Source organism: Symphalangus syndactylus, chromosome 18, assembly GCF_028878055.3.
Source record: "Symphalangus syndactylus isolate Jambi chromosome 18, NHGRI_mSymSyn1-v2.1_pri, whole genome shotgun sequence".
NCBI lineage: Eukaryota > Metazoa > Chordata > Mammalia > Primates > Hylobatidae > Symphalangus > Symphalangus syndactylus.
This window is the reverse complement of record NC_072440.2, coordinates 94,625,440-94,648,233: the sequence shown is the minus strand read 5'-3', so window position 1 is coordinate 94,648,233 and position 22,794 is coordinate 94,625,440. Positions and strand designations below refer to the sequence as shown.

At 35.1% G+C, this 22,794-nt stretch overlaps 1 protein-coding gene across 4 annotated transcripts in view; it reads right to left on the bottom strand.

Moving 5' to 3' along the window:
• SMC6 (structural maintenance of chromosomes 6) overlaps positions 1-22,794 on the bottom strand; it is a 97,759-nt gene that overhangs the window by 26,554 nt on the left and 48,411 nt on the right. For all 4 annotated transcript variants that reach the window (XM_055254167.2, XM_055254165.2, XM_055254166.2 and 1 more), the window contains 7 exons: positions 18,012-18,126; positions 16,620-16,780; positions 12,529-12,664; positions 11,207-11,287; positions 9,574-9,744; positions 5,651-5,788; positions 4,514-4,659 (listed from right to left, as the gene is read on the bottom strand). In XM_055254167.2, coding sequence (XP_055110142.2) covers positions 4,514-4,659; positions 5,651-5,788; positions 9,574-9,744; positions 11,207-11,287; positions 12,529-12,664; positions 16,620-16,780; positions 18,012-18,126 — 948 coding nt within the window. The remainder of the gene's footprint in view (positions 1-4,513; positions 4,660-5,650; positions 5,789-9,573; positions 9,745-11,206; positions 11,288-12,528; positions 12,665-16,619; positions 16,781-18,011; positions 18,127-22,794) is intronic.

The following is a 22,794-nucleotide window of genomic DNA, read 5'->3' as shown; positions in this document are numbered from 1 at the left end:
AGGAAGACTCCATTTAAAAAAAATCAAGCAAACAAAAAAAACTACCTGTGAATATATTAAGTATCACAAAATTAATTTAATTTTAAAAATCTGTATAATGTACTGAATGGAGAAAAAAGTACATGAAAAGGTCATAGAAAAATAAATATAAATAAATGAAAAGATGTTCATCTTCACTCAATGTAAGAGAAACATACATTAAAATTACAGTTAATTCTTTTTCTTGGGAAATCTATCAGCAAAAAGAATCTAAGAAGGCCACACGCTGTTTAGGCTGTAGGAAAACAGACACTCTAACACATTGCTAATGGGAATGCAAAATTGGTACAATCCCTATAAAGGGAAATCTGACCACATGGAGCTTATACTATTAAAAAAAAAACCCTGAGTACATATAAAATAATGCACATTCAGTTATTGTGTTCCACCATTTGCAACAACAAAAGATTAGATTAAAACTCAACTATCCATGAAAAGGAGATTATTAAATACAGTGAAATTATAAAAGACAATGAGGAAATATCTATGTACTGACATATGAAGACCTTCAAGATATATCACTAAATCAAAACTGCAACTATTCACAATAGCCAAGATATGTAATCAACCCACATGTCCATTAATGAAGAAAAATGTGTATACACACACACACACACCCCAGAATACTATTCAGCTATAAAAAAGCTGAATAGTATTCTGGGGTGTGTGTGTGTGTGTGTGTGTGTGTATACACATTCTTCTTTCTTTCTTCATTCATTAATGGACATGTGGGTTGATTACATATCTTGGCTATCGTGAATAGTTGCTGTTTTGAACCAAAGACAAAAACCACATGATTCTCAATAGATGCAGAAAAGGCCTTTGACAAAATTCAACAACTCTTCATGCTAAAAACTCTCAACAAATTAGGTATTGATGGGACGTATCTCAAAATAATAAGAGCTATCTATGACAAACCCACAGCCAATATCATACTGAATGGGCAAAAACTGGAAGCGTTCCCTTTGAAAACTGGCACAAGAGAGGGATGCCCTCTCTCTCACCACTCCTGTTCCACATAGTGTTGGAAGTTCTGGCCAGGGCAATCAGGCAGGAGAAGGGAATAAAGGTATTCAATTAGGAAAAGAGGAAGTCAAATTGTCCCTGTCTGCAGATGACATGATCGTATATCTACAAAACCCCATCGTCTCAGCCCAAAATCTCCTTAAGCTGATAGGCAACTTCAGCAAAGTCTCAGGATACAAAATCAATGTGCAAACATCACAAGTATTCTTATACACCAATAACAGACAGCCAGCCAAATCATGAATGAACTCCCATTCACAATTGCTTCAAAGAGAATAAAATACTTAGGAGTCCAACTTACAAGGGATGTGAAGGACCTCTTCAAGGAGAACCACAAACCACTGCTCAATGAAATGAAAGAGGATACAAACAAATGGAAGAACATTCCATGCTCATGGATAGGAAGATCAATATCGTGAGAATGGCCATACTGCCCAAGGTAATTTATAGATTCAATGCCATCTCCATCAAGCTACCAATGACTTTCTTCACAGAATTGGAAAAAACTACTTTAAAGTTCATATGGAACCAAAACAGAGCCTGCATTGCCAAGTCAATCCTAAGCCAAAACAACAAACCTGGAGGCATCACGCTACCTCACTTCAAACTATACTACAAGGCTACAGTAACCAAAACAGCATGCTACTGGTACCAAAACAGAGATATAGACCAATGGAACAGAACAGAGCCCTCAGAAATAATGCCGCATATCTACAACTATCTGATCTTTGACAAACCTGACAAAAACAAGAAATGGGGAAAGGATTCCCTATTTAATAAATGGTGCTGGGAAAACTGGCTAGCCATATGTAGAAAGCTGAAACTGGATCCCTTCCTTACACCTTTTACAAAAATTAATTCAAGATGGATTAAAGACTTACATGTTAGACCTAAAACCATAAAAACCCCAGAAGAAAACCTAGGCAATACCATTCAGGACACAGGCATGGGCAAGGAGTTTATGTCTAAAACACCAAAAGCAATGGCAACAAAAGCCAAAATTGACAAATGGGGTCTAATTAAACTAAAGAGCTTCTGCATAGCAAAAGAAACCACCATCAGAGTGAACAGGCAACCTACAGAATGGCAGAAAATTTTTGCAATTCATCTGACAAAGGGCTAATATCCAGAATCTACAATGAACTCAAACAAATTTACAAGAAAAAAACAAACAACCCCATCAAAAAGTGGGCAAAGGATATGAACAGACACTGCTCCAAAGAAGACATTTATGCAGCCAAAAGACACATGAAAAAATGCTCATCATCACTGGCCATCAGAGAAATGCAAATCAAAACCACAATGAGATACCATCTCACACCAGTTAGAATGGCGATCATTAACAAGTCAGGAAACAACAGGTGCTGGAGAGGATGTGGAGAAACAGGAAGGCTTTTACACTGTTGGTGGGACTGTAAACTAGTTCAACCACTGTGGAAGTCAGTGTGGCGATTCCTCAGGGATCTAGAAATACCATTTGACCCAATCATCCCATTACTGGGTATATACCCAAAGGATTATAAAACATGCTGCTACAAAGACACATGCACATGTATGTTTACTGCGGCACTATTCACAATAGCAAAGACTTGGAACCAAGCCAAATGTCCAACAATGACAGACTGGATTAAGCAATTGTGGCACACATACACCATGGAATACTATGCAGCCATAAAAAATGATGAGTTCAAGTCCTTTGTAGGGACATGGATCAAGCTGGAAACCATCATTCTCAGCAAACTATCGCAAGGACAAAAAACCAAACATTACATGTTCTCACTCATAGGTGGGAACTGAACAATGAGAACACATGGACACAGGAAGGGGAACATCACACACGGGGGCCTGCTGTGTGGTGGGAGGAGGGATAGCATTAGGAGATATACCTAATGTTAAATGACGAGTTAATGGGTGCAGCACACCAACATGGCACATGTATACATATGTAACAAACCTGCACGTTGTGCACACGTACCCTAAAACTTAAAGTATAAAAAAAAAAAAAAAAAAAAAGAATGAGGCCAGGCGTGGTGGCTCATGCCTGTAATCTCAGCACTTTGGGAGTCTGAGGCAGACAGATCACCTGAGGTCAGCAGTTCAAGATCAGCCTGACCAATATGACGAAACCCGGTCTCCACTAAAAATACAAAAATTAGATGGGCGTGGTGGCATGTGCTTGTCTGTAATCCCAGCTACTCAGAAGGCTGAGACAGGAGAACCCTTGAACCCGGGAGGCGGAGGCTGCAGTGAGCCGAGATCGCGCCATTGCACTCCAGCCTGGGCAAGAGGAGCAAGACTCCATCTCAAAAAAAAAAAAAAAAAAAAAAGAATGAAATCCTGTCATTTACAGCAACACAGATGGAACTGGAGGTCATTGTATTAAGTGAAATAAGCCAGGCACAGAACAACAAATCTTGCATATTCTCATTCATATGTGGGAGCTAAAAAAGTTGACTTCATGGAGGTAGAGTTGAATGAGGTACCAGAGGCTGCAAAGGGTGCGTGTCAGTGGGATGGGAGGGGTAATTAAAAGAGATTGGTTAATGGGTACAACCACACTGTTAGATAGAATAAGTTCTGCTGTCACAGTAGGGTGACTTTAGTTAACAACAATGTAAGGAGATTTGAAATATTCCCAACATAAAGACATAATAAATGTTTGAGGTGATGGAGATCCTAAATACTCTGATTTGATCATTACACATCGTATGTATGTATCAAAATGCCATATGTACCCCACTGGAGTATGTAATAACAACAAAATTACCTGGTCAATTAAAATTTTGACAAAATATGTTGACATACCACTAAATGCTTTTCAGAAAGACATTAATGGTAACAACTAATATACTGTATTTCCCACATATTGTTTATGAATCATTTCATTTAATCTTCAGAACAATCCCCATTTTGTGAATGAGAAAATTAAAGTTCAGAGAGATAGCTAATTTGCCAAAGTCACATAAATAGGTGGTGGAAATGCAATTTAAATCAAGATACTCTTTCTTCAGAACCTGTGCTCTAATTATCAAGAGCATCTGTTTTTATCAGTAATATAAAAATATCCATTTCATTGAACCTTACTGACCTAGAATATTAGTGTTATTTTCATCTTATTCAATTTGATGTATTTGAAAAATGGCTTCTGTTTTGATTTCCATTTCTTTCATTACTTATGAAGTTGAACACTTTCATGTCTATATGAACCTTATAGACACATGAAAGCATTTATGTTAAAATGAAATTCCATAATGAGTTTTGTAATAGTTCAGAAGAAAAAAGGTTGCTATTTATTGATAATAACACACATATAAAGGGCTACTTCAGCTATAACTATTTGCTATAGTAACACTTCATTCAAATTTAAGACATGTATATGTTTTTCATTTTTTGTCTTGATGATATGCATGAATAATGTGGTAAAGCAGAAAAGCTACCAGCTACTTACCTCATTATTTCCTCTCGATCTCCGTGACTAGCATGTTCTGCCTGTATCTTCTGCCTTAATCGATTAATTTCTTTGTCCAGAATTGATGCAGATTTTTCTACTTCTATACGCTCTGGGCAGATTTGTCTTGCTTGTGACATTTTCTCCTAGAAAATAGATGTTTATATCTTTAAAACTCTTCTTTGATATAATAATTCATTATACTACTTGTGCCAAAATATGCAAAGTAAAATTCTGAACTCACGTTTAAGAAATGTATTTTAATTACATTTAATATCAATGTTATTTATATTTATCTAAGTTTTATATTGAAGAAAGTCCAGAGTAATGACCTCAAGAGAAAACTGCATTGCTGTGTGTAACTAGTAAGGTGCAAGATCTCCACAACTTCCTAGTGAAACAAATTTAATGCAGCAGTTACGAAAAGCTTGCTACCCAGGGCACTGAGGTGAGATGTAGGTTTCCACGTCCTTTAGGGTGGACTCTGAGCACCAATGGTATTAAAAACACAAACAAACAAATACCCTCATGGGGTAAAGAATACAAGGCACTTTTACACATAATACTTTTTATATTCACAACTTTCTGTATTATTCTTAAACAAATGAGGAAAACAAGTAAGAAAATGAATTACAGAGTTTAGATCATTTTCCTTAAGATATAAATGCAAAATTGGCATCCATCTGTTCTGGTTAGGACAAGGTTGCCTTCAATTTATTCTCCTCTAAACACTGGGTCACTGCTTAGAATTGCCAACAGACATGTCTCGTAGGAGCTAAAATCTAGCCCAGCCCACAGCCCAACTACTCACTGGAAGGGGTGCCTTTTCCAGACACACAAGGGCTATCCACTTGCCAACGTGGGCATCTAAGGAGCTATGTTAGCTGAAAGACAGTGCTACTTTTTAAAGCACTCAGAGGCATAATACAGGACTGTTGGAGTCTTGCCTATTTAAGTCCTCACACTTTGAGGGTCCCTAAGCCTCTTCTGTTGATTCACCCCAACACCTATTACTCTATATGAAACAGAAATTCAGACAACTTGTCTGTTTTTAGAAACATGACATTAGAGAAAACACACTTTAATAATCATGGCTAAGGCTGAAAACAAAATAACTTGAAAAAAATGGTGAAAAACCTCTAGTTCTTTCTCTTTCATATCCAGTTCTCGTTTCTTTTTATTTAAGGTACCCATGTGTTCTTTTTGTTTTTCTTCATAATGTCGTTTCCCTCGTTTTTGGTTATCCACTTCAGAATCAGCAAGGTTTAATTCATCCTGTTTGAACAAAGCCAGAATAAAAGATTGTTTTAAAAAAATTTCCAGCATAGGTATAAAGATAATAAACAACTCAATAAAGTGGCTAGGATTATGCTGCTTGAAGAGGCAAGTGTTATTATATCCATATGTGTCTGAATAGAAGTGAGGAGTTTCCCAAATTAGGAAGTCACATTAAATTCAAATTCTTATCTGAATTCCCCATATATTATGGTACTTTCAGTTTTATTTTAATAAACTAGGTGTTTTCTGGGGAATCCACATTAGCCTTTAAAAACTTAAAACAATGGAAGTGTTAGGTATTTACAGAGGACACCTGAAAAAGGATACCTGGTTTTAAAAAAGGTGGGTCGGGGGAAAAGGATGTAAAAAAATTTAACACTGATTTATTTAGTCACATCTGGTATAACTTCACAATTTTGAGCATAAAATACAACTGGAAAGAAGCTATCCCAAGATCACTTTAAAAACAAACAGTAGTAGATATAAGGTAAAGATGCATACTATAATGCGCAGCCACCACTGGAAAAATAAAACAAGAGGTATAACTAAAAAACTGGGAGAAGAGATAAAGGAACACTCGTAATTACTTGGTAATCTCAAAGGAAGGACATAAAGAGGGAAAGCATGAAGAACAACAAAAACAGGACAATTAAAACACAAATAGTAGCTATTACTTCATGATGAAATATAGAATGCTTTCTTTCTAAGAACAAGAGCAAGGTAAGGACTTCTAGTCTCATGGCTTCTATTCAACAATTACTAAAGGTCAACAGTTGTTGGAGGTCCTGGCTAGTTCCATCAAAATAAAAGGAAATAGAAAGCATAACAATTAGAAAAAAAAAGCGTAATACTGTATTTATACAAAAACAGATGATGGTACACAAATTCCAAAAGAAGAACTTTAAAACTAATAAGTGAGTTTAGAAAGGTCACTGGATACAGGTCAACATAAAATTCAGTAATGTATCTATATACTAGGAATAATTGAAAAATGAATTAAAACATTTACTATACCATGAAAAACAGCCAACACATATCCAGAATATATAAAGAACTCTTACAACTCAAAAATAAAAGACCCATAACCCAACTGTAAAACGGGCAAAGATTTAAAAAGACATTTCCCCAAAGATAAACAAATGGCCAATAAGAATATGAAAACTACCAAGAGTATTAGCCATAAGGAAAATGCAAATCAAAATCACAATGAGATACCACTTCTCACTCACTAGCATGGTTAAAATTAAAAAGGCAGAAAATAACCAGTGTTGATAAGGATGTGGAGAAATTGGGACATTCAAACACTGTTGGTGAGAACACTAAACGGTACAGTCACTTTGGAAAGTTCCAAAGTTCTTCAAAATGAAGTGTAAGCACATAGCTTAGTAATTCCATTCCTAGGTATCTGAGACAAATGTCAATACATATCTATACAAAAACTTGTACATGAATGTTCGCAGCAGCAGCACCCAAATGTCCATCAATTGATGAATGCATAAATAAAATGTGAACATGACTAGGCAATAAAAAGTAATAAAGTTCTGACACATGCTGCAACACGGATGAAACTTGAAAACATTATGCTAAGTTGAAGGAGCCAGTAACAAAAGATTGCATACTATATGATTCTACTCATATGAAATATCTGGAATAGGCAAATCTACAGAGATAGAAAGTAGATTAGTTTTTGTCAGGGGATGGGGACCGGAGAGAATTGGGAGTGACTGTTAATCAGTACGGGTTTCTTTATTAGGCGATGAAAATGTTCTAAAATGGTGGAAATGGTTACACAACTCTGAATACATGAAAAATCATTGAATTATACACTTTAAATGGATAAATTTTACTGAACAATATATAAATAATGATTAGATCCTGTTGAGTTTTTCTATATCCTTGTTCATTTTTGGTATAGTTGCTCTATCAATTATTGAGGAAGTTCTATAAGATTTTGCTTCCCTTATGTTACAGCTCTAATATTTGTTGCACACATATTTAGAATTGCTATGTATTTTTGGTGGACTGAACCTTTTGTCATTACGTAATGTCCTTCTTTGTCTCTGGTAATTTTATTCTGAAGTCCACTTCATCTGATTTTAATATAGCTACTCCTGCTTTCCTTTGATTATTATTTGCAAGATATACCATTTTCCATCCTTTTACTTTCAACCTGCCTATATGGCTGTATTTGATGTGAGCTATTTATAGAGAGCATATAGTCATGTTTTAATCTACTCTGTCCATATCTGTCTTTTGTTTATTTAGACAAATAAGTCTAAATTTAAGTCTGTCATTTTATTTTTTGTATTCTGTTGTTCATCTGTCTTCTCTTTCCTGCCCCATGTGGTTATTCCAACATATATTAAGGATTCCACCTCGATTTATCTGTAGTACGTTTTAGTGCATCTCCTTGTATAGCTTTTTTAGCAGCTGCTTGTAGGTATTACATTATATACACCAAACATCACAGTCTACTGGCATAATTATTTTGCCAGTTTGAGAAGGATAGAAATCTTACCTCCCTTTTGTATCCCTTTTCTTTTCCCCATGTTAAATATAATGGTCCTAAATACTTCCTCTACATACATTTAGAATCATCTCAGATATTATAATTTTTGCTAGCCTTCTAAACATAATTTTTAAAACTCAAGAAGTCTACTGCATTTTTTCCTATTTTTATCTCATTTTCTTTCCTTCTTGATGTTTCAAGATTCCCTCTTTTATTTTTCCTAACAAATTCTCTAAGTTTGCCTTTATCTGAGAATATCTTGAATTTTTCCTTTATTGCTTGGAAATATTTTTGGTGGACACAGGGTTGACAGGTCATTTCGCACTTGAAAAATGTGCCACTTCCATCTGGCCTCCATGGTTTCTGATGAAAAATATGCTGTCATTCAAAAATCCTTTTCTATATAAGGTTTTCTCTTGCTATCTGTAAGACCTTTTCTTTAATTTCCAGAAGTTTCACTGTAATGTGTCTTATTGCAGATTACTTTGGGTTTATCTTGTTTTTGGTTTACACACATTCTTTAATCTGTAAGTTTATGCTTTTTGCCAAATTTGGGAAGTGTTTAGCCATTACTTTTTTAAGTACTTTTTCAGTCATGCCCTCTTTTCCTTCACTTTCTAAGACTCCAACAATACAAATGTCAGCTATTCTGTTATAGTTTCACAGGTCCCTAAGATGCTGTTTGTTTGTTTCAGTCTATTTGTTTTTCTTTAGTTTATTTTTTCTCTGTTGATCAGATTTATGAGGAATAACAAGGGAATATTATGAAAAACTTCATGGTCAATTTTGTCTCAAAAAGTATGTGCTAAAAATAAAGTCAATTGAATCCATCCTGAAACATAACTGACATAGCTGACAAACAAGAGATGAGTAGTACGTTATTTCAAGTTGGCTTTTATAGCAACTAATCTTTGAGTTATTGAAGCAAAGCTGGGACAACAGAACAAGCAAGCACAGAGACATTCTACACGTACGAGATGTCTCTGCTCCTGGTTCTGATTTTTAAAAACCATAAAGAGGTTAAAAAAAAAAAAAGCTATAATCCTCTAGGAGAAATGGAAATTTGGTGATTTATTCTCCTAAAGCCATGAACAGAAGTGTTTAATACTAATTGATCTAATGATGAAAGTTTGGTTCCCATCATTCTTTATATTCAATTTTTATGCTATTTACATTTAACCAAAAATTCTTTTAGGCCAACATCCAATGAATACATGTGGATATAAAACTAAAACATAAAATACATATGTAACACAGTATCAAAAACATATACCTTAAGTGGGTCTGCTAGCTCTGATAGTTGATTAATTTTTAATTTAATTGCATCATACTTATTTTCTGCTTCTATTTTCAGACTTTTAAGATGCTCCATATTTTCTTTTTGTTGCTCCATATGTTTCTCAACCATTTTCATTTTGCTTTTATTTTCCTGAGCTTCATCTTCCTGATAAAATTTAAACAGCATATATAGGGTTAAGTAAAATACTTTAAGTTTTCAAATAGAAGAAACATATAAATAATTCTGAGAGAGGAGAAACTATAGGCTATATGCAAATCAGATCAAATACAAATAGAAAGAACACTAGAATATTTTTATACTCTTAATGGTAAATTAGGAAGTAGAGGAAAACAAGCTGAAAAATCAGAAGGGATGATATTTAGGAGACAATATTCTGCTTAAGATCATAATCAAAAAGAATAATTTTCATTCTATCTATTCATTTTTTCCAAACTATACAATATATATCTTGTGCCAGAGAATATGTTAGATGCTAAGTAAACAAAGATAAATAAGATATTATCCGTATGTTTAAGAAATTTAGTTGGCCAGGTGCAGTGGCTCATGTCTGTAATCCCAGCACTTTGGGAGGCTGACACGGGTGGATCACCTAAGGACAGGAGTTTGAGACCAGCCTGACCAACAGGGTGAAAGCCTGTCTTTACTAAACAAAAAATTAGCCGGATGTGGTGGTACATGCCTGTGTAATCCCAGCTACTTGGGAGGCTGAGGCAGGAGAATTGCTTGAACCCGGGAGGCAGAGGTTGCAGTGAGCCAAGACTGCACCACTGCACTTCAGCCTGGGCAACAAGAGTGATACTCTGTCTCAAAATAATAATAATAATAATAATAATAATAATAATAATAAAATTTAGTCTATCAAAAAAAGGAATTAAAGCAGAAAAATAAAAAGCAGAAAGTGAAAAACAAGACTACTAGTAAAAAATGGAGGCAAATTCTAATCAGAGTAAAGCTTCACTAGCACTGAGACTTATTCCATTTTGTGCACTGTTGTATTCCTTAGCAGTTAATATGCTTCCTGATACAGAGCAGAGACTCAGTAAATATTTATTCATTTTAACAAAACTGTGCCATTTATCTAATTCCCTGTTTACTGCAACTCAGAAAAAGCTAGGTGTCATAAACAGATTCCTGAAAAAAAAAAATACAGTAAAAATATGTTGAATTAAAATGAAAAATACTGATTTGAAAAAAAGAAAAAAAAACAAGACACCAACTAGAACTGACTAAAAGATGATCCTGACATCTGTGCCCATTCATATTGATACTGATGAACTCTGAGAGTGCCTATGAGAAAAACACTATGCTCAGCAGCAGTGTTTGATGGGCCCTTGTTTAGAAATACAATTAAGTTTTGGTAAAGTTTTTTTCCATGTGATAGAAGACAAAATCAATTATTATGCATGAAAGTTATATATATACAAAACATTAAAAAATATGAAGGCTATATACCAGGTAGTTTTTGCCTTCTTGGTGAATGGAGACAGCAATCATAAAGAGTAGCTTCAATTAAAAGAACTTTCTAAAAAAGCTGAGTTGATGCCATTAACTTAAATGGTGGCTTTACCCTTTAATATTACATTTAAATTGAAAAAAAGTATTTTACCAAAGTTGCAATATCGACAGACTGGTGTTCTTCTATGTTCTCAAGTTCTCGAATTTCAGAAATATTTTTTCTTATTTTCATCTAAAAGAAAAGTATTTGGATTTTAGTAACATAAAAAAAAATCTAAACCAAAAACCTTGGAAAGGATGTATTAATCTACAAAGCTCTATAATGTTGATGATACAGGATTCCATAATTAATGAAAGGGGTACATTAGTATTAAATCAACCAAAGGAAATTACGTATAAATTCTGCCATATCATTCTTATATACTAATCCATTCCCATCCCAAAGAGATGTAAGTAATCCATCTTAGCATTTTAAATGATGGCACTGTTGAGTCCATCGAGAAAAATTTTTCTGAAACATCCAAAGTCTCAAGTTATGCAATGATTATTCTAATCCAGTGATTTTCAAAATATGATCCAAGTAACCTATGGGGGTTTCTGATATCCTTTCAGATGGTCTGTGAGGCCAAAACTATTTTCATAAAAACAATTAGACATTATTTGCCACTTTTATTAGCATTTTCTCATGAGTGTATATAAGGTTTATAAATATATGATTTGTAATACCACAACAGACTGAATGCAAAAACCGATATAACTATTTAATTGAATTTTACTAAACTGGACATCAGATACTTACAAAAATATTCCAATCTTCACAAAATCTTTTTGGTTTCAAAACTTTGTATTTTAAATGAAAAATATTTCCGTTAACTAAGTTTATTACTATTTTTAAACGAATTGATGTGGTTTGGCTGTGTCCCCACCCAGATCTCACCTTGAATTTAAGTTCCCATAATCCCATGTGTTGTGGGAGGGACCCGATGGGAGATAACTGAACCATAGAGGCAGCTTCCTCCCTACTATTCTTGTGGTAGTGAGTAAGCCTCATGAGATTTGATGGTTTTATAAGGTGTTTCCCCTTTTGCTTGGCTCTTTTTCTCTCATGGCTGCCGCCATGTAAAACATGCCTTTTGCCTTCCGCCATGATTGAGAGGCCTCCCCAACCATGTGAAACTGTCAGTCCATTAAACCTCTTTTTCTTTATAAATTACCCAGTCTTGGGTATGTCTTTATCAGCAGTATGAAAACGGACTAACACATGAATTAATAAATATTCTTAAATTGTTTTAATTTTTAAAAATGTAAACATTGATAGATATACCCACATAAATGAAAGCTCTTTGATGAGTGTAAAGGGGCTTGAGGCCAAAAGGTTTGAGAATTGCCTGGAGTCAATAATGGGATCTTAAAATCAACTTGGTAGTAGTAAGTTGAAAAAAACAAAAGAAAGTTTATTATTATTTTTTTTACCTTTAGTTCTTTATAATGTAGTTGGCACCTTTTAAGAAGTTCCTCATTGTGTTTAATATCTTTTTCAAGGACAGATAAATGTTGCTGAAGATTTAATATCTGGGCCATCTTATTGTCAATCTCATGCTCCAAGTCACTTGATAGGAAAGGAGAAGATAAAAAATACTTTAAATCTTTTTCTCAATATTACAAATACTTTAGACCTTTACAAAGAAAGCCTTATTTATAGTAAGTTATGTACAAAATCCTTTTCGGTTAAACCAGTTCTATAATCCTACCAAGCTATTAATCATGAAAATCTATTGCAGACATTTCAGAAAACATTCTAAACAGGAATCAAGTTTTACTTATTTCCTTAACAAGTAGAGTTGACTCTTGAACAATGCACGGTTTGAAATATGTGGGTCCACTTATACACAGATTTTCTTCTGCCTCTGCCACCCCTGAGACAGTAAGACCAACCACTCCTTTTCCTCAGCTTATTCAATGTGAAGACAATAAGGATAAAGACCTTAATGATGATGTACTTTTATTTAATTAATAGTAAATATATTTTTCTCTTCCTTATGATTTTAACATACTCTTTTCTGTAGCTAACTGTATTGTAAGAATATAATATATGATATACTGTATGGTATAATATACTGTATTTGTAGTACATTGTATAATATACTGTACTGTATATACTGTATTATAAGAATACAGTACATAATACATATAACATCTAAAAAATACATTAATCGACTATGTTATCAGTAAGGCTTCCAGTCAACAGTAGGCTATTAAGTTTTTGGGGAGTCAAAAGTTATACAGACTTTGACTGCATCGGGGGTCAGTGCCCCTAACCGCTGCACTGTTCAAGGGTCAAATATACTTATGCCTTATGTGTGCCAGTATTATGCATAGTGGTAGACAGAAGTAGAAACAGAATTAAGATGTGACTCCTTAAAAAAAAAAATCAGGAAATAAACTATAACATTAAAATGTGAACAGGACACTATATTATATCCATAGTACTAGAGGAGCATAAGAGTGAATCTGGGAGAAGAGATAACTGAATTGTATTCTCTAAATTTTTCATCAGGTGGACTAACTAGGGGAGAAGATAAAAAGAAATACAAAAAGGCACAGAGAGTGATTAAAACGGATAAAACTAATAGCTTAATACTTCTATTGGTGAATAAACGCAACGAATGTGTGAGGAGTGAAGGGGAAGAAGAGGACGACAATAAGAAGATATGGAGAATAAATAAAGTACCAGATTCCAAATTCATAAAAATGAGTCTCCATACAGCAGAGTCAACTGGCTTCAGAAGTGATCTTTTCCTCACTAATCCAAGTATCTGTCTTCCAAAGCTGTGTGCTTGGTGGAAGAGAACTACCTTTGCAATTAAGGACAACTTTTCCCCAGTCTGGGGGATATTCCCTGGAGCTGGCCATATTCCACTAAGATGCGTATTTCTCCACATTTTAACATCTCTGAAATCTGAAACCATTTTGCAGTTTGTGGTTCAGTTAGCATTTATTTCCTTTTTACTGGTACATAAAATAATAGTATATACAACATTTACTGTTATGTAAAACAACTGTGCTACCTTGCTAGAATTTTTAAATTTAAAAAAAAAAGACTCAATAAATGTTAGCTGAATAAATGATAAAAATGTGGAAAGGAAGAGAATAGTGCAATATCTGATAAAAATGGGGCCAGGTGCAAAAATTTAATATGGGTCCTCAGGATTTAATATGAAATATTTATTTTATTATATAAACCTAAACTTTTATTAACAAATAGTAATTTTGCTAAAAAAAAAAAAAATAAATTGCGGCTGGGCACGGTGGCTCACTCCTGTAGTCTCAGCACTTTGGGAGGCTGAGGCGGGCAGATCACTTGAGGTCAGGAGTTCGAGACCAGCCTGATCAACATGGCGAAATCTTGTCTCTACCAAAAAGAGCAGAAATTAGCCGGGTGTGGTGGCATGTGCCTGTAGTCCCAGCTTCTCAGGAGGCTGAGGCAGGAAAATAGCTTGAACCCAGGAGGCAGAGGTTGCAGTGAGCCAAGATTGCACCACTGCACTCCAGCCTGATCAACAGAGAGACCCTGTCTCAAAAAAAAAAAAAAAATTAAAATTAAAAAAATAAATTGCCAGACTGGGTGCGGTGGCTTACCCCTGTAATCTCAGCACTTTAGGAGGTGGAGGTGGGTAGATCACTTGAAGCCAGGAGTTTGAGACCAGCCTGGTCAATATGGTGAAACCCTGTCTCCACAAACATTAGCTGGGCATGGTGGCGCTTGCCTGTACTCCCAGCTACTCAGGTGGCTGAGGCACAGGAATCACTTGAACACTGAGGCAGAGGATGCAGTGAGCCAAGATCTTGCCACTGCACTCTAGCCTGGGTGACAGAGTGAGACCCTGTCTCAAAAACAAAAAACAAACAAACAAACAAAAATTGTCAAGTAAACAAACTTCGGAAACTACAGCCTAAACCAAAAATGAAAACCAACAAAATAAGCAAGACAATATTGTTATTATACAATTTTTCTGAACATATAGAATAAATTTAAGCAATCAATGTAACTTTAATAAAACTAATAAATTTTACAACTTTGTTTTTACTGGGTAAAACTAATTCCTATACATTTTCATATAGTGTTCCTCCTTAGCTTTTTACTGAGTTTTTACATAGAGAACATGTTACCTAATGAAAAATACATTAAGCCTGAGCTGAGTATGTGAGTTGTTTGTGTGGGATGAATACATCATTCCCGACAGCCTATCTAAAATAGCATACTCGTCACTCTCTTGCCCCACACTATGCTTTATTTGTCTCCACAGCACTGATCACCACCTAACCTAGTATTCATTTATAGTCTATCTTCCCCTTAATTTAAGATCCAGTAGAGCAATTTTGTATATTAATACTTTGTTTCCTTATGTGTCTTGTGCCTTGATTAGTGCCTGGAATATTAGATACCCATTAAGTATTTGTTGTTTGAAAGAACAAATAAAAGAATAAAATTTTAAAGAGCATACTTCAGAAGATTACATTAAAATGTGACAGCATTTTAACAATTCAAAAATTCACAGGTAATTTTTTTTATGAACCACCCTGGTAATCATTCTAAGGGCTTGCTTACACATTATGTGTACTTTTATAACTGAAAACTGCATTGAGATAATAAACAAAAGCAAGTGCCAGAACACCAAGGTGCTAGTCATTCAACTTTTTCTATTGTTAATTGGTGTTTTACTAAACTTTCCAACAACCATTTTGGTTATTTTCCTTTATTCTGCTCTCATAATCACATACAAATGACTAGAAGAAATCTATTTCAACAAAACCCTCATTTCTCCTACAAATATAAGTCATTTATGATTTTTTTTTTTTTTTGCTCAGTTTTCTTAGATATTTATTTTACTTAAGTCCTAAGTTCTTCTACTGAAGATCTTCTAAGTCATTAATTCAGGCCCAAACCATCAATTCATCAACTGAATGAATTCAGTTAAGAAATCATGGGGTTGTTTTCTGATACCAAAATTTCTTTTTGCATGCTCATGAATCTCTTATTAGTTTTTCGTTTAACTTCTCAATTTGTCTCTTCTAGTAGCTGTATTTTCCTAGGTATGTGCTCTAATCATGTCAATTGATCTTCTTTCTAGAACTGTGCAACTCAAAGTACCAATCAGGGACATTATAAGGAGCTTGAGCCAGAATGTAAACTAGCCTGCTGTATCCTCTCTGAGACAAATCAGCAAAACTAAACAGTGAGCACAGTGATGTAGCTGATTTACATTCTGAGTCAAGCTCCTATCTCCTTGAGGACAAGTAACAAATAGTGTACAAATGATCCAGTTGAGGGAATACATTCTGGATTATCAGTCCTGAATGCTGTTGTTAAAGTGATGATGCAAGATAACTGTCAACCTCGAATTCTATGACTAGCTAAATGATGTTTTAAGACCAAGCACTGAGATAGATTACTCACGTCCTCACTGAAACAACCATTAAAAGAGTAATATGAAAAGAGTAATATGAAAGAACCCCAAAGGAAGCAGTGGGAATAATACAGTAAAGCTAAACTTGACTCTAACCTTATTTCAGAATCCACATCTCTGCTTAGGAACTTAGGTCTTGTGTTTTCAGATGAATAATAACGTCCTGCAAAAACTTGATCACCATCAGCAGTAAAAGCTTCTCTACAATTTTTGGGTGGCTTTTGGGACTGCATTACTGCACGAGCTACAGAATTATTCTAAAAGAATAGAAGAAAATAAATTTTTTAAGACGATGTGAAAATTTTTCTGATGTACAGAATTTCAAAATGTTACTCGCCCTTATTATTTTAATATGATTCAAGTATTCTTTTTAAAACATTCAAATAATTTCATAAAGTTAAATTTTTAAAAACTTTCAAGGTTAGAAGAATTAAAACTATTTAAAAAGTCTTAAAACAGGTTAGTACACAATGCTTCATGACAAATTGGTGTATATTTATTTTTAAATTCGAATACTGCTATCTATTTAAAAGTTAAAACTATTCTAAGTGCTTTTTAATGTGAAAATATAGACTTTAGACCAGTTCATACTAATTATTTTTCTAAATGACTTTTACACCCTAGAAAAGATATGAATGAATAGCAAATTCTAATAAAAGATTAATATACTGAAATATGTAGGGAAAGTCTGGAAATATTTAAGCCCTGGAGGAAGTAAAAGAAGATTAGGTTAATTAAGGCCTAATCAACCTCTCTGGGGACAGACCTTTACAACAAGCCTTCATTATTTTTTTTCAAGTACCATTCTAAAATATGAGTAGAACCCACAAATAATTACAATATGAACATATGTATATGTATATATTATATACATACACACACATTTGAGTTATCTAGACCCTTCTTAGCGTCTATTAATGAGAAAAAAAGACTTTTGTCTTCATTACAGATTTGTTTTAAATAACAAGACAATATAAATCACCTTGTCCCTTCTCAGCAAATTTATGTGAACAGAGAAAACAAAATATGGTGATCTAACAAGCACATAAAAATACCTACACAGATAAACAGTAAATATTGATTTATCTAACAGAGTACAAAGTTATATGAAAAAGAAGTCATAAGATATCAAGCAAAATACTTCATTTAAGTAGAATAATATACGTGTCTGTAAGGGCAAATAAAAAATAAATTTGGCAGCCAAACAAAAATGAACAAAAAAATTTTATAGCACCACGCACCAAAAGAATATGCATTTGTGAAATGATTTTATAAAGAACAGCTGAAAGTTACAAAGTTCCATGGGCAGAAAACATACAAATCAACCAGTTTCTATATTATCCTATAGATTTTCCTATCAGGTAAAAGTACAATAGTGAAACACATCAACAACTCTATGATAAAAGGGGAATAGGAATTTATATAATCATCTTCAGTTTTAAAAATTTAACAATAACATAAAATACAGCAAAGATCTGGAGGTCGTACTTTGATTAGTAGCACTGTCTCTATGCCTCTCATGTCAATTAGGCTATTTGCCACAACCGCATTATCTATTTCTAAAGCTGTCAGAACTGTTGGAAACTCTGGATGATAAGCAGCTCTAGGAGACAAAAATACAGAAGGATTAACTTAGCAAATTTTAATTATAAATATATACATATGAAAACTGTGTGTATATATATATAATAGAGTATATATATTTCCATATATATTTGTAATGGGGAAATTATAAATAACAAGACAATATCAAATATCTGGTAACATTTGAAAACATAGCTGTATAGGTTTATTTATTTAGCATTTATATAATACTATGTGCTAGGCACTGTTATAAGCATGTTACAGATATTAGCTCATTCAATCCTCATAACAACCACATAAGGATAAATAGTATTATTCGCTCCACATTTTTTTCAGATGAGGATGCTTCCGAGAGTTGAGTATGTTCCCCAACGTCACGAAGCTAGTTATGTAACTGGGCTAGGATTTAAACCAGGCAGCTCAGCTCTAGAGTCCAGATTCTTAATCAATATGCCCTGCTGCCTACTATAATTAATAATTACAATTTCCTTAAATCTCATAGTTATCATACATAAGTCAATTATTTAAAATTCATTATAAATAGCTAAACAATCTTTTCTCTGATATGAGAAAAGAAAAACTGAAGCAAAGTTTATTACCAACACAGAGGAAATATGAAAGAAAAGATATTCTTATGAATTGTAATTTGGGCTCATGAAAGAGACAATCTTTCAACTAAAATGTAAACATGTGAGCTACTAATAGCACTGAAAAATGAACATACTAAGAATAGGAGGTACAGGAGCAATGAATGGCTGAGGAGGAGGAGATGGTGGTAGCATTCTTAGTGCTTTCCTAGTCCTAGAATTCCAAAACAAAGTATCTTTGCATGCATGTTTTATACCTATTCATCCACTAATTCAACACATATTTAGTGAGCACCTACTCTGTGCCAGGTGCTGTTCCAGAGGATAAAGGGAGCAGTATACAAAACAGACTACACCCTGTTCATGGAGCTTACATTTTTTTGAAGGAAGACACAGAATAAAGAAACAGAAGGGAAAGGCAGCTTATGGTGCTTTTTTACACCCACAAAAAAGACTAGAAAAAGCCTCACTAAGGTAATACTGGGCAGATACCTGAGGAAATGATATAGTCACATAAGTAACCTTAGAAGACCATTTCAGACAGATGGAAGGGCAATCGCGAAGACTCTAAAAGGTGTGCCAGAGAAGCAAGGAGACAGATTGCCACAGTGGGCAGATCAGGGAGGGAAGTGCTTCTAGAGACAGGATAAGAAAGATGGTGAGAGGACAGATCATCCAGGCCTAGAGGTCACAGTCAGGGCTGTGATAAGGAAAACAGCAAAGTTTAGAGTCCTTTGAGCAGAGGCACAACATGCCCTGACTTTACGTTGGCTGCTGTACTGAGACTGTGGTGCCAAGTAACCAGAAGCAGGGAGATCAGCCTGTGCAATCCTCAAGGGAAACACGATGATGGCGTGAGCCAGTGCAGTCACCACACAAGTGGTCAGATCTGGGATATATTTCTAAAGTACAGCCAGTAGGATGTGGGGTAGCAGAAAGGAGTCAAGAATGACCCTGCGATAGAGAAATGAAGATGGAGAAGATTACTGAAAGTGCAGGTTTTGGGGTGGAAATCAGGAGTATGGCTTTCAGACGTGGTAAGTTTGAAATGCTTATTGGGCATCTAAGTGAAAAATATATATTAAGTATATTATATTCTAGAGTTCAGAAGAAAAAGGCAACCTACAAACATAGTTTCACAGTCATCAATGTATGATCTGTAAAGCCATGAAATCAGATGAGTTCACCTAGGGAGAAGTGCACACCAAGAAGAGTTCTGGAGCACTGGTACGATCAGCAGTGAGGAGGAAGCAGCAAAAGACACCAAAAACGAACACCTAGAGAATTAGGAAAATGAGAAAAGTGAGGTCCTTGGTGCCAAGTGAAAAAGTGTTTCAGGAAGAATGAAAGGATCAAGGGCAAATACTGCCAGTAAGTAAAATTAGTGAATAGTAATGACTTTGAGTTAATTGAATTAAGCAAAGTGAGGCTTGCTGATGCCTTGATGAGAGCTGTTTTGGTATGTGGTGAAATTATAAAGTCTGACTGGAGAAGGTTCAAGAAAGAAAGTAGAGAGAAATTAGAGACATAGACAACTCCTTTGAGTTTTTCCTGAAAAGGGAAGCAGAGAAAAGAGACAGTAGCAGGTAAATGGCTTTTTAGGACAGAGTTCGGGTGGAAAAAAAACAAGGATAAGAAAGAATAGGGTGTGGGTGCTCTAGAAATGTCAGGCAGTCAATGGAACAAAGTAGGGAACAAGGAGATAAGGAAAAGGAGTAGGAGTCTAAGAGGGCAGGATGTGGTAGGCAGTGCTGGTGTAATGCAGACTCTCGCCAGCCTGTTGAGAGCACAGGTTTTGACACTAGGAAGGAGTCACCATTTTGGGGCAGCCAAAGGCCATCATTACATGAAGCTGTTACTACCAGTTTCCTCTAAAGCACCAAGTCACAACTACCTCTTCCTTCTGCTATTCGTCCCTGGGATTTACTTCATACTGGCTTATATTACAATTAATAGTATGTTGAGGGAGGATACAAAATCAGTCTAGCAGAGCCAAAAGTAGAAAGGAGTATTAGTAATGAGATGTTGGTGACAGGGGACAAGGAGAAGATAACAGGACATAGGTTTACAAACAATGTTAAGCAGAAAGTCTAAACAAAACATACTGACAAAGGAAAAAGTGCACAGAAAATCTAGTCAAGTATAATAGGCCTCACTGGTAAGCGGAGTTACAGGACAAAATGATTTTTTTCATCCTAATTATACTTAAATCATTTGATAAAAAGATGTGATTTCTAAAGTCAAGTAAAAGGAAAAACACCACTAAGTTAAAATATAGGAAAAAAACATGATTAAATTTGGTGTATTTTTATTTTATTTTTTTGAGACAGGACCTCCCTCTGTCACCTGGAGTGCAGTGGCACGATCACAGCCCACTGCAGCCTTGACTTCCAGAGCTCCAGCGATCCTCCCACCTCAGGCTCCTAAGTAGCTGGGACCACAGGCACATAGCACCATGCTCAGTTTATTTTTGTATTTTGGGTAGAGACGGCGTTTCACCACATTACCCAGTCTTAAATGCCTGAGCTCAAATGATCCACCCGATTCGGCCTCCCAAAGTGCTGGGATTACAGGTGTGAGCCACTGTGGCTGGTCTAAATTTGGTGTATTTTTAATTTCTCCAAATATAAGAAGATATAAAGTGAGAAGTTATAACAGACTATGAAGAGAGCTGTGGGGAGCACCAGAAGGAAATGAAGAAAAGCCCACCAAATAGACTGAGAAACACCTAAAGAGTATGAGAACTAAGAAAATGGTGTCATAGTAACAAAAGGAATATGAAGTTTGAAGGAAGGTGTATTTAATAGTATCTAATGCTTGAGAGAAGGTAAATATCAACTGGATTCGGCAACAAGGAAATAACTGGAGAATGTAATTAACATTTAGGGACCAAGAGTGGTAAGTCTATGAGTGAATGCAGTCTCCCCTAGGAGAGGTGTGTTTTTAAAAGAAGAAACACAAATCAGAGACCTACCTTGTTTAAAACGGAGAGAAAATTTAACAAGAAAGTTTAAGGCTCAGGAGAGGGCTGAAATAATTTTTTTAAATGGTTAATGAGTCAGGCAAGAAAGTATGTGATTCAAGGCACAAGTAGATTAGCCTCAGACAGAATCTCTCCTGCGATGGGGGCAAGATGTACAAATGCAGGCATAATAGCAGGAGGAGTAGTTTAGTAGCTTCTACGTCCTCTGAAAAGAAGAAACAAGGCCATCTTTATAGGAAAGGAAAGCACATTTTCTGAATACTCCTTATGAGCTAGGCACCTTCCTAGGTACTGCTGTTAAGGTTATCTAGCATAAGCCTAAATGACTGAAATAAGTCCTATGTATCTGATGCATTATAATACCCTAATAATATTTTACAATTATTTTCCACATTAAAATATTATAGCCAGTTTTTAAATTTAGCATTTGAACCATAATTCATACTGAAAAAGTTCTTCAAACACAGAAAAAACTCACCCCTTCAAAATGTTTACAAGACAGGTAAAGTTAACAGAATGTTAGACATACTCAAGACTCTTGTCAATATCCTGTCAACACCCAAAAGGATTAGAATCTAGTTTCTTCCACAACACCAACAACTGTGTTTCAGCTACCTGCTCCTGAAGCCAAAACATGGACTTTGTCATCCCCTAGACCTGTTCCATTAACTTGAATTTCTCACTCTTACCACAACCTCCTATCCTTCCAGACTTATCATGCGTTTAAGCATATTCTCTAACTTCATTGAGGTGGGTCTAAACACTTTCTTATAGGCCTCTCTTTCTTTAAACTAGTTTGTCAACAATACACTCAACTGCTTCCCTCTTCCCTTTCTGCAATACCTACCCACTCTAAAAAACTCTTAATATTTATCTAACAGTACAGACTCTCCCTTCACTCACATCTCTAAAGAAACATCAGTGAAAAATCCTGCAGCCACTAGGCTTTTGTATCTTAAGCAGACTTTGAGTCAGCTTCCTCTCTCATTCTCCTTGGCAGCCAATCTAAACCCTTAAAGAAGGTACATCCTAGCAACTCCTGAGGCCCTTGTTCTCAGCACATAAACTCACCTACTTCCAAGAAAACTGGCATTATGACACATACATTGGATCCTCT